This window comes from Zingiber officinale, chromosome 7A, assembly GCF_018446385.1.
Source record: "Zingiber officinale cultivar Zhangliang chromosome 7A, Zo_v1.1, whole genome shotgun sequence".
In the NCBI taxonomy this organism is placed as follows: domain Eukaryota; kingdom Viridiplantae; phylum Streptophyta; class Magnoliopsida; order Zingiberales; family Zingiberaceae; genus Zingiber; species Zingiber officinale.
Window position 1 is genome coordinate 127651440 of NC_055998.1, and position 13084 is coordinate 127664523.

Here is a 13084-nt window from a genome sequence, read left to right on the forward strand (position 1 = left end):
ATGAGAAGAAAGGGCTTACTGCAAAAGAAATCGCCGGCAAAGGCTGTGGACGAAGAGGAGAAGGTGACGGTGAACGCGAGGAAGACAATAGGGTAAAAGAAAAACCTAGAGCTTAAAAACCTGGAGGGCGGCTATTCTAAGCCATTCGATAAAGGACTTTGGAAAATGGGGATTCATCGTGACCATTGAATTTGAAAAGGTTGTTGTCACATCAAATCCAAATAGTCGTCTATCACATCACTCCTGCGGCGGCATGCAAAGGCGGCATGTGGCATTCGTTTATAGGTAGTGTTAATAAGGAGGCAGGGAGCATGATTACAGGGTATGGCCAAGCGTGCTTTACAATAATGGTTGAAAATCTGAACGATATTTGAGAAATTAAGGTGACGTCGACGATAATTAAAAAGGCATTACTGTCCCAGCAAAGATCAGTAAGGAGCCAGAAAATTGACTAAGGGTTGCACACAATTAAGTCGAACAACGGCTATAAACCCTTGAGTCAAGGAATGCCGACAGTCGAACGACAACTATAAACTCTTGAGTCAGAGAACATCAAAGTCAAACGACAACTATAAACCCTGGAATAGTAGATGTCACAGTCGAACGACGACTATAAAACCTTGAGTCAAAGAACGTCGACGACCGAACGACGGCTATAAACCTTAGAACACCTAGTCGGGAAGAAAAGAGCTCCCGAATATACTAATCGTCCAGTCAGTCGGACTTGCAACCTCCTTCGACTAGACTTGAGGGAAAAGCATGTGATGCGGTGATGAAAGGGACCCACCAGTAGGTCAAAGTAGAAAAAAAGCACTGGACGTGGAGGTCAAGGTCAGAACAGTCAAAGGCCTAGGACCATAAAGTAAGCCAATTAAGTTGAGCGGTGGCCTCATTTGTTTGGCCGTGCGTGACAACTCGGTCGGCACCAGTCATACCCGAACGGTTGCTCTAGGAAAGCCCGTGATTAAGACTGATAGCCAAGCAGCAACTCCCTCAAACCGCTACCCCCGAGCGGGAGGCTCTGGGAAAGCCCGCGATTAAGGCTGATAACCAAGCAACAACTCCCCCAGACCGCTACCCCTGAGCGGGAGGCATGTCCGGTTGGTCAAAGGGCGGCCCTTTGACAACAGTACAATGGAACGAAAAGCAGGACAATAATTCTGTGCATTACGTCCGGACAGGGACTATCTGGCCGAGCAGCAGTCGAGCAGCCGCGTATGGGCCTACTAACTATCTCATCATATCCTTTTGAGAGTTTGTATCGCTAACTGCAGAGCATATCCAGCAGGCAAATCATACTTTAGAAGCTTCCAGGCTATCACATCAGAAAGTTACATGACTCCTTAAGGAATGGTGTCAGGAATACTTTTTGACTTATTTTTCCTAGGACGCCTAGGAAAACGTGCTTACACTTTGAGATGCATGCACGAATACTACATTGACATTATAAAAGGAAGTTTTTATCTACAGGCGGAGGTATGCATAACTTCATTTTCTACATGCCTTTGTTACAGTTCTCCACTTCTTTACATCACCGGAGACTGACTTAAACGTCAAAGGGTCAACGCCAAGAACCCCTTTCCGGCCCAACGCTGACGTTTTTGTGTTGCAGGACTGCAAGGAGTTTTTGCCGCATCAAACTTCTAGCCACATCTCCAATTTCTGTTTTCGGACAGGATCGGTTGGCTTCTCTGCTTACACTGGTTCTTTTTGGACGGCTCACTATGTGCTCGACTGGAGCTTCAAGATCAATGGTACGACGTGAGCTCTAGACTACTCATTGCTCCCTTCGCTTCCTCGAACCAAATCCGGAAACAGATCAAAGAAGTTGTTTTGGCGATCGCTGGCGCGGTGGCTTTGGTGGTGAGGAGAAGGATGAAGTATGCGGAACTTCTTGAAGACTAGAAGAGGGAGTATGGCCCTCACCGGTTCTCCTACAAGGACTTGTTTGACGCCACTAATGGCTTTGCGGAGGAGAATTCACTTGGCGACGATGGGTTCGGCAGGGTCTACCGAGGGGTTTTATAGAGGACCAAACTAGATGTCGCAGTAAAAAGAGTGTCTCCTGAGTCGAGGCAGGGGATGAAGGAGTTTGTCGCAGAGATCGTTAGCCTTGGCCGTCTCTGGCAGCAGAACCTCGTCCGGCTACTGGGCTATTGCTGGCGAAAGGGGGAGCCACTCTTGCTCTACGACTACATGCCCAACGGCAGTCGGGATAAGCTGCTGTACGATCAACGATTCTGGCCATGTCTCAATTGGCCGACAAGCTTTAAGATCATCAAAGGCAAGGCGTAGCATCGGGCCTTCACTACCTCCACGAAGACGGGGAGCAGATGGTGATCCACAGAGACATCCAGGCGAGCAATGTGTTGCTCGACAGCGAAATGAACCGAAGGCTAGAATTTACGACCACAGCAACGATCCACAGACCACTCACATTGTCAGAACCATTGGATAAATCACGCCGGTGCGGACTGGGCCGGCCTCAGTCGCCACCGACGTGTTCACCTTCGGGACATTCCTTTTTGAGGCCGCCTGCAGGCGGCGACTGGTGGATTGGGCTGCCAACATCAACCAGCTCGAGTTACTGCAGTGGGTGCTGGAAAGTTGGCGAAAGGGATTAATACTCAAGACAAGGGATGTCAGGTTGGGGGAGGAGTTTGTGGCAGAGGAGGTGGAGCTGGTTCTGAAGCTTGGACTGCTATGCACACACCTGCTGCCGGACAGGGATCCTCTGGTCTAGGATCTCTGGACCATCCTTGGTTCCTGTTCATTCATTGGTTGGATGAATTAGATCCCATCTGTTTAACAGGTGGGGTCCAATTCATTCACCCAATGAATGAAAAGGATCTCTTTTGGTCCAGAATTTTCTGGACCAGAGGATCTGGCCTCCCTGCTGCCAGCGACGAGGCCGAACATGCACCAGGTGGTCGAGTACTTGGAGGGTAGCTCACCGCTGCTGGAGCTGGCAGCAACGTACTTGAGCTTCGAAACGATTGCGCTACAGCACAGAAAGAGTTTTGAGGATTATATGACGTCGTATCCATCATCATCTGCCATGGCTACAGCAGCGTCTATTGCCGGAGCTCGGTGACAGTACAAAACAAGAAGTTACCACTGTTAATACACTAAACTATAGTCCACCAGGTCCTCAGTTTCTTATCGATACAGAAAAGTAAACTACTAGGATAGAAATTTGACAATAATAAGTTACATAAAGTGAGGATGTTACCATCTAGTGCTTCTTTGATGGTTTCTTGAGAGATTTCTTTGGCTCAAGCTTACTGGGCGTAGTTCTCTGGATCTCCTTTTCCATCCTTCGCTTCCTCTCCTTTTTCACGTTAAACACTGTGACAGCCTGTTTCGTGATGATAAAAACAATAAGGTGGTGTTTTTGGCACTCATTTTGTTGATATAAACGAAAACTACATGCTGTATCTGTTGGTTTAAACACTTTTGAATGTCTTACCTTATTGACATCAAGTATATTGTTGGAGCTTTTGGCCATTAGCTGTTCAAGAATTTTTGCTGTTTGTTTTTGCTCTTGTGAGCTCATTCCCTTGCCTTCGACCACAGGGAGGAACTATATGAACCAAAAAAAGAAATTTATGTGGCATCAGTTTGCGAGATGAGATAGAAATGCTAGAAAAGAGGAAACATGTAGGTACTACCAACCTTTCGATGCTTGCCAGTATGCTTAAGAGGTTTCTCACCTGGAAGCTTCCAATCGAATTTCCCACCACTCGCTGTAGCTGTTGCTGCCATCCCAGCTACGTTCTCGAGTTCTTCTTTACTAGATTTAGTAGGCAGATCTGCACGGGTTCCTGTGATGGGCAATGCTGCTGCAGCAAATTGTACGTGACTGACTGCAAAGGAAATTGTATTACTAGATTAGATGATGAGTTTTAGAAAGTTAAGAATTTGTTTGGGTAACTAATTTCATACATGGGGGAGAAACATTTACAAAGTTGCCAAAAATTTATGCCATGTGTTGATAATAGTTGATAATTCTATTAAAACAAGTTTCAAATACTTCAATGCCAAAACTACAAGTTTGAGAATGAAGCCATAATTATATAACGCAATAAACTCAGTAAAGCTAGCAATCCAGCAGCAGAAAGAATACATGCTAGTTAAACTATATGAGCTTAGAGGCCTTAATATTATGGTTCAACTAGTTAGGATTGGTTATATAGAGTTTTTTTGTCCATTAAAAAGTCTTGTAAGACTCTCTTGATGGCATAACTGACATAAGAAATATGGATGGTTAATCATCAAGAAGAAAAACAATAATTTCCTTGTGTAGTCTTAGTTCCAGAGTTAAAAGGAAGAACAAGAACAAAAGATAACCTTGGAAGGGCACCAGCTTTAGCAGCTTGCTTGAGGTTCTGCAACTGATTTTTCTTTTGTTTTTCAATTCGTTTTTTCTTTTCATCCTTTCTTTTGCCAAAGGGGTCCTCTCCTGGCTCTGCACGATATACCAATAGATGAGTCAAATGAAAGAACCAACAATAACCATATTTGAACTCCATTCAGACAACTACAAACATGATTCAAACATAGCAGGTTGTTAAACAAAATACTTACACGGTTGAAATGACCAACAACATAACACAAATATCACTGTTGGAGGCAAAGGTTGCAAGCAAAGTATAGTTAAATGAAAATTAGGATTGATTTTATTTTTCAGAATGGAGTAATGAATTGGAGAGTTCATATTGGATTATGGAGAAGAGCATTACGTGACAATAATGATTTTTTTTTAATAGCATGAGTGTAGCTCCAAGGCTATGGGGATGTAAATTACACACCCTGAAAGAACCTATTAAACATTTAATAGGAAATAGAAGTTATATACAGATATGTATAACTAGGAGAAAAGATATAAGAAATGTAAACAGAACATACATATAATTTGATGCTTTATCCCTTCAATCCTGAGTCTGATTTTCGGTGTTCAATAACCAAAATGAAAAAAAAAAAAAGGCTTGGTTATTCCAGCTCTGGTCCAGTATATTTATGTATATACACACATATAAATGAACTTCACTTTAGACTTATTTAAAAAATACATTCATATATTTTCTATTTTCAATTGATTGTCAATGTTGATCTAGACATGAAGTAGACAATGTGGTATCTTGACAACTAGCATTTGATTGATTTAGACTTGGAAAATTTCTCACACCCCTTGAGCAGGTAAAAATATTTTTCCGTATATACATATTAAAACAATATTAAAATTTATAAGCATCTAAAAAAAATCCTAAAATGGCAAATTGATTAGCATATCATATAGATAGTATAAGGCAAAAAAAAAAAACACACTATTGATGCCAATTTTAATCAAATACAATAAAATGAACCGTTACCATCTGACAATTTAGCCTCAATGATTGGTATATCTTTATCATCATTGATCCAGTCATAACCATGAGTTCTTTTCCAAGTACCAGTTTGTTCATCAAAAGCGCGCTTCCCTTTCTTCCGCTTCGTTATACCTGCAAAATGAATGTTCAGTTATATACAGTTGTACCATTCTAGACTTCGTAGCATGTAATCAACAGAAATATTATAGGAACATTTTAAAACTGACTCATCGCTTTAAGGAATTGAGTGTTAACCTTTCATTTTAGCAAACAATTCCCACTTTGTAGGAGGCTTAGGTTTGGGAAACTGAAAAGAGACAGAAACTGAATCAGTGTTATTGAGAATATCTAAACAAAAGAATAAAAGTTGACAAAAATGGATTTACTGAATCACTGTAATAATATAGGAAATTGCAGGAAGAAAATGCAAGGAAGTTAGAACAGTGTCTATAAGCAGTAAATGAAAATTATCATAAATAATTTGAATGAAGCTCTTTGCAAATGAATTTACAGTTATTTTGATTTCTTGTTCAGGAAAACTGAGAGAATGAATTTCTTGACTAAAGTCAAAGCAACAGATATTGAACTGGCATGAATAAAAATTGGAATAACATTCACACAAGTGAATAGAAACTAAGGTTAATTACTCCTAAAGGCATATGAGAATTAAAAAAAATTGAACGGAAACCAAATAAACAGAAGGAATCAAAATAGAACAGACTACTACATCAACACTCCGTGCATCTGCAATGCCAAAAATTGGAAAATAGAAAGTCAAAAAGAAAGGTCAAGCAACTTTTGACCATGGTTCTTGCAAAAAAGAAAATAATTAGAGAAAGAAAAGATAAACGAAAAAATAGAATTATCAAATACTTTTTATCAAATTGTTTCCTTGGAAGGGAGGGAGGAAAAGTTTAATTTTAAAATTTTACATATTAAAGTCATTAACCAAAAATGGATTTGAAAAGAAAAAAAGATTTAGTCTTTTTTAAGTTTAGATTTGAGCTGCATTGCATGTGAAAGTGAGTTTTCTATCCAAATCAGATAAAAGCAATATAGAGAAAAACCAAAGCAAAATTTCCCCTACCTTTCTCTTTACTCCCTCATTTCCACCAAAGGAAACGGAGAGAAAGAGCACTTGAAAAAAAAAAAATCCAGTGACTCATGTCCTTGATTTCCTTCCCTCATAGGAAACACACCCTTTGTGGTTGCCATAGTGTCATCCACACACAAATATCATTGTCTAATTAAGTAGAAATCGTTTTCATTGTTTACTTGGATGGAAGAACAAAAACAAAAAAGACAGGAACATTTTAGCTCTTTTATCCCTACTTTTGGTTCCTTCCAAAAATGAGAAGAGAGGAGAAAGAACAAAAGTATGATGAAAAGACTAGTTGAACCTTGTATCTCTTGGGAATAACAGAATCAAAGGGTTAAAGTTGTCATTTTATCAGATTTACTCTTCCTTCCTCTCAAGTAGGCAAAACAAAGAAAATCCCTCTCTCCCTTACCCTTTTCCCTCCCAACGCTCAATTCATTTTATCCACTCTTCTTCCATTTAAACAGATATAGCATTTTTTTCCCGGTACAGTACTTCGAATACTGGTCATTTTCACTGCTAAAAGATCTATATTACTTTTATAATTACACTAAAGAACATTGCAAATTACTGAAAGATGAGAAATAAATTTTACATTTTCTTCTAATTATAACAAAATGCAATAAATCTGAGAATAATTCATAACTAACTAAATATAAGGAGTGATGGACACAGAGGACACAGAACCAAATACATACATGTTTTTCCCTCGGAAGCTTGGCAGTTGGCTGCGGCAAATGAACGATGGGCCCATCACGATCCTCAGTTGCAGGGAGTGCGAAAAGAGCATTGGCTATGGCTTGGACAAGCTCCATTCCCTTCTCCAGGCACAGCTTGGTTAGCTCCTCCCTAATCATCACAACGAAGAGAAATGCAGAAGCTCAAACAAAAGAAACAGTACAGGGTTTTAGGGTTTTATTAGCACAGTAAGGCTAGGGTTTTAGCACATAAGCTCAAACAAAAGAAGCAACACCACTAATACTATAGTCCCAATAAGGTTAGGGTTTTTAGCACAGTCCTAAACCCAAATCGAAAATACAAATAGCGATTGCACGCCGGTAAAACACAATCGACAAGTAAGAAAAAAGTCCGGTTTTACGCTAAGTAGAAGTAGAAAAACAGATGGTTACACACCGAGAAGAGGGGACGGAGTCGAAATGGTGAGTGGCATCGAATCCCATGAGGTTTCCCAAGTCGATCTGATATTTCTCCAACTCCATCGCGAAGGTGTGAGGTGGAGAAAGAGGACGTTGTTCTCTGGTACAACTGAAATAATATTAAAGACAACGAGCAATTTACCAAAAGACGTACTACGTTTAATGTATTTATCAAAAAACGCATCACGATTTTATATTTACCAAAAAACACAGATAAATGATGTGTATTACCGAATATAACCCTCCCGCCAACTCCTATAATCAGTCATCATTTCCCAAGCATCCGAACCACATTTTTAAAAAACTTTGATTTTAAAAAAATAAAATTGATCATTAGGGTACCTCCCTCCTTCATGACATGCGAGTGCAGCTCCGTCTTGTGAAACCCTAGTTTAGTGTTCGTGAGCTATCAGTTCGAGTTTTTCTCAAACGGCATCTATCTAGCATTTCAATTTAATTAAAAACCAGGAGTGTTCGTGAGCCATCAGTGAAGGATTCTAGGGTTTACATTAATCAGCTAGTATCATAATGACGCAAAGACGTCGATCGGGTGTATCATCATCCTCTCCACATCAATTAGCTGTAAAGGTTATCATTTTACAAACTCTGTGATATTGAGAAGCTGAACTAGTATGATTTAAATTTTTTTATTTTTATAAAGTATAGGGTTCAGTTGATGTTGGACAGAAACTGCATTGGAACAGTATCCTCGGTCACTTTAAAAGTTTTTTTCAACCATCCACGAAGAAAGGAACGCATGGAAGCTCTGTTATTTTACATGACCGACATATAGTGCTGATTAAACAGTCACCCTTTCGAATTTTTTTGGACATAGAAGATATGCAGCACATCCGTGGGATTTTGATAAATATATTTCAAAATTGGGATTCAAGTAGTCAAACCTTTAGATTCTCAGGTACAATTTATAATTTTGTATTTTAATTACAAAGTAGTTGTATGGTAAAATTTAAGCTTTTGCTAAACGTGGGCCTGATACGATGCCGTATCAGGCCCAACGTGGGCCTGATACCATACCGTATCAGTGCTTGATATGACATAGTATCATGTCCACGGTGTTCCAAATACTTTTGTATGTGTTGGTAGAAGTCTAATAATAATTTAACTTGGTCAGGTGTTCCGGTTTGCTTCACAAGAGGAGACGCTTCATTGCTGCTTGGTATTGCAGACCGAGGAGCTTCAATTCCGATGAATTCAGCTGAAGCATCCAGTGACCTCTTTCTAACTTACTTCTCAAACAAAAAAGAAGCTACTAAATCAAGAATTGAGGAGTTGCTTAAATTTTATGGCAATCGCGTTGAAGTCGAAGATGATGTTTTATTATTTTGCAAATTCTATATTTTGTATATATTTGTTTGTGTCTTATTTTCTTCTAGTACATATAAGGTCTCGTTAAGTCTTATAGATATAGTAGATGATTTTGAGAATCTTGATAGATTCAACTGGGTTGAAGCAATCCATGAATTTATGGCTCCACAATTACCTAAGATTGGGGACATATTTTCATCAACTGAGACAAAACATGTTAACACCAACCTCCTTTACCTAAAGGGATTTGCTGGTCTTTTGGCAGTAAGTGTTTAATTTGTGTGAAATTTTTTAATATTTTGCGAACAATTTTAAAATAGTTAACCCTTGTCATAGCGAATCAGACAGGGTTTTTGGAGCATGTTCCAATCCAAAAACCATACAAAATAAAAGGAGCCAGAATAAATAAGTGGAGAAATATTCCTTCACATATTAGTAAGGTGAGAGAATTGATTAACCAAGTTTCATCTGAAGAGGTAAATTTAGAATACTTTGACTATAGTTTGGTTAAAAAGTATGATTTTAACATGTGGTTTAATATTCTTACAGGTTGTGATTGACCTAATCCCTAACCAAGATGAAAGATCATTGGTTGAGAACCTTGCTGGCGTTGATGACAGTCCACATGCAATGGAGGCATCACAAATTGAAGTCACTGTAGGAGGAAGGCAAATTAATAAGGATTGTTGTAATTGCATTATTCAAGCAAACATAATTAAAGAGCTAACAATGGAGAACATGCAATTGAAGGAGAGGGTGAAAGAGTTACTTAAAATAGTTGAAAAAAAAAGCATGGAATCTCAATATAGCGAGCCTGTAGACGATCCTCAAATTGAACCTGTAGGTGTTACAACAAGAAGTAGGAGAGGACGTGACAGAAGTCGCTATGATTACAAGGATACTCCAATTGATAGTCCATTGTGGCTCAAAACTTTACCTAAGAGGCATCGTAGAAATATACATATAAGTGAGCCTGCGGAGAAAGTTACAAGTATAGGAGAAGGAAAAAATGTTGTCAAAGAATATGTTGTTGTGGGCAAGGGGAAAGGAAAAATTGGTTTGGATGAAATGGAAGAAGAAATTAATATTGTACAATTGATGGAAGACAAATCTGATGAAGAGGCAGACAAGGATTTAGATATGTTTGCCAAATATGACAAAATGAGGAAACAAGCAATTGCTGTAAGACGATATATGCAAATTTCATTGCAATTTGTTAGATATAATGGATTATCTAATTGCCTTTTTTGTTTGTATGCATAGTATGTGAAGAAGCAATTTAAGTCTTCCAAGAAAAAAAAACAAGACGAAGAGGTGGCGTACTTGTTAAAAGTCTTGGAGGAAATAAAGTATGTAAATTAAATAGTTGAATAATAAAGTATATTATATGCTTATCTGATTACATAGTTGGGCTAAGGTTATCAAAAATAAATTTGTAAAAATAATCTGTGATTTGTTTACTTTGTAGGTTTACAAATGATATAGTTTGGGAGGAACCACCCTTTTGTTTAAATTTGTATTCCCTTTTATCAGGTGTGAATGGAGAAATGTTGACAAGAGGGGATGTAATCGACACGTATTGTAAAATTTTATTTAGGGGGGCATTCCCGTCTGGAAGCACATACAACAAGTCAATATATTGTTCAACATTCTTCACAGTAAGGAATTGATTTGATTATAGTAAAAAATAGAATTCTTTTTATTATTTGGTTATGTATGTATGACTTTGCATATTTGTAGTCATTAATGAAATCGTCAAGTAAGTTTGCCTTCCAACACATGATAAAGACGGATAGACGAGATGAAGAGATAAGGTATATATTTATACCTTTGTGCAGTGATAATGCACACTTCCACTTGCTGGTGGTGGACACCAAATCAATGACGTTCAATCAGTACAATTCTCTAGCAAGTGGAAGTAAATACAAATATGAATTTGAAGCAGCGGTGAGCATCTAATAATAATGTGTAGGTTTGTATTTTAATATAAATGCTAGTTGATGGAAAATGGAAGTTTCCTCTTCAATCTTCAGGTATCATATTTTAAATTATATAGTCGTGAGCACGTTGCTGCTATTCATCCAAACTTGGAAAGACATTATCCGTTTGATAGATGGGTCTCTCGCATAATTGAATGTCCACAACAACAAGCAAGGTAAATCGAGCACAACGTGTGAATATAAATAATTGATAAAAAAATATTGACCATAAAAATGGTGTTGTTCTTTACAGCGTTGACTGTGGCTTCTTTGTGATGCAATACATTCGATGTTTCATATATGATATGAAGATGGACTTCAAACAAGGAGACATGAAAAATATTAGAATTGATGTAATGGTAGCAATTTTGAGGGATAAGTATTTTAAAACATTGGATTAAATATCCAGTCTTGTAAGGCAAAAACTTGTATAGAATGTAAATGCACTTATTACGTAGTGTATGACTTTTAATATCTTTGTATGTAGTCTTTGTTGTATAATACGGTGGTATGTAGTATATGAGAAGATTATAAACTGTCACTGGAATATTAATAATATTGCATAGTGATTAGTCAAATATAACTCACAATATACAAAATGCAATGCTGGTGCTTATCAGTGGAAAGACACAATGTATATAAGTTATAATGCACACCATTTCTATCTTCTCAAAACTGAAATCAAATAGGCGCGGACCAATAGTCGGTTTCAAGAGCACAACGTCACTAGGTTCCGTGCCAACTGCCACGGAGCAATACCTTATTAGAAATGGGGTATAAATACGTTTTGACACCAGATATACCATCTTCCCAGTTAGAACTTCACAGGTAACATGATTTCAGGTAGAACCAAGTAGGGGAGGGCCATCAGTGGGTTTTGGTCAAAACCCACTGATGGACCTTGACATCTCTGATTGGACCCATTTCAGCTATAGTGGTATTCTGGAGTTGCAAGAACTCCAACTCTGCTGGTAAATCATTATTTATATAGGAAAAAAATAATATAAAATCAGCCTTCGTTGGGCCGATATGAGACCATATCAGGCCCAAAGTGGCCTTGGTATGGTATCCTTTCTTATAAATTTATACTATCTCCCCCTTTCTATAAACTCAAAATGTGCTACCATGCTCCTTATGAAAAAATAAATGGCAACTAGCACGGAGCCATACTTCCTAATCCATGGTGTATAAATTATGTTTGACACCATATATACCATCTCCCCACCAAGACCTTCACAGGGGACTTGATTTCATGTAAATCCAAGTAGGGGAGGCCATCAGTGGATTTTGGTCAAAACCCACTAATGGACCTAGACACCTCTGATTAGACCCATTTCAGTTCTAGTGGTATTATGGAGTTGCAAGGACTCCAAATCTGGTGGCAAATCATTATTTAAATATCTATAGGTGCTGGGGAAAAATTAAAATACAATTAGCTTCCGTTGGGCCTGATATGCTTGGATATCAGGCCCAACGTGGCCCTGATATGAGTGCATATCAGGCCCAACGTGGACCTGATATCCAAGAATATTAGGCCCAACGTTGGCCCGATATGAGACCATATCAGGCCCAAAGTGACCTTGGTATGGTATCCTTTCTTATAAATTTATACTATCTCCCCCTTTCTATAAACTCAAAATGTGCTACCATGCTCCTTATGAAAAAATAAATGGCAACTGGCACGGAGCCATACTTCCTAATCCATGGTGTATAAATTATGTTTGACACCATATATACCATCTCCTCATCAAGACCTTCACAGGGGACTTGATTTCATGTAAATCCAAGTAGTGGAGGGTCATCAGTGGGTTTTGGTCAAAACCCACTGATGGACCTAGACACCTCTGATTTGACTCATTTCAGCTCTAGTGGTATTCTGGAGTTGCAAGGACTCAAAATCTGGTGGCAAATCATTATTTAAATATCTATAGGTGTTGGGAGGAAATTAAAATACAATCAGCCTCCGTTGGGCCTGATATGCTTGGATATCAGGCCCAACGTGGGCTTGATATGAGGGCATATCAGGCCCAACGTGGGGCCTGATATGAGTAGCATTTAATAAAGCATTATTCTATCTCCCCCTAATATAAACTCCAAGCATTCTAACAGAGGCCTGATCAAAATAATAAAATAACATCAATTTTAAAAAGTCAC

The 13084-nt window shown here is 38.5% G+C and overlaps 1 protein-coding gene and 1 pseudogene across 1 annotated transcript; one reads left to right on the top strand and one right to left on the bottom strand.

The window, feature by feature from the left end:
* Window positions 1-3094, top strand: LOC121999713 (annotated as a pseudogene).
* A 31-nt stretch (window positions 3095-3125) lies between these two features.
* On the bottom strand, window positions 3126-7722 carry LOC122000480 (ribosome biogenesis regulatory protein homolog). The gene is made up of 8 exons (XM_042554870.1): window positions 7603-7722; window positions 7167-7317; window positions 5625-5676; window positions 5373-5501; window positions 4351-4468; window positions 3676-3862; window positions 3470-3583; window positions 3126-3358 (listed from the first exon to the last, which is right to left on the bottom strand). The coding sequence occupies exons 1-8, from the start codon at window positions 7686-7688 to the stop codon at window positions 3236-3238; spliced, it is 960 nt and encodes a 319-aa protein (XP_042410804.1). The 5' UTR covers window positions 7689-7722; the 3' UTR covers window positions 3126-3235.
* Window positions 7723-13084: the final 5362 nt, after the last annotated feature.

What these genes read in the sequence shown, in the direction of transcription:
- LOC122000480 (XM_042554870.1), bottom strand. Translation starts at nt 7,688, where the DNA reads ATGGAGTTGGAGAAATATCAGATCGACTTGGGAAACCTCATGGGATTC. An exon ending in AGCTTCCGAGGGAAAAACAT is followed by an intron (nt 5,677 to 7,166) that starts GTATGTATTTGG and finishes GTCTCTTTTCAG; the next exon opens with TTTCCCAAACCTAAGCCTCC. An exon ending in ATACTGGCAAGCATCGAAAG is followed by an intron (nt 3,584 to 3,675) that starts GTTGGTAGTACC and finishes TGGTTCATATAG; the next exon opens with TTCCTCCCTGTGGTCGAAGG.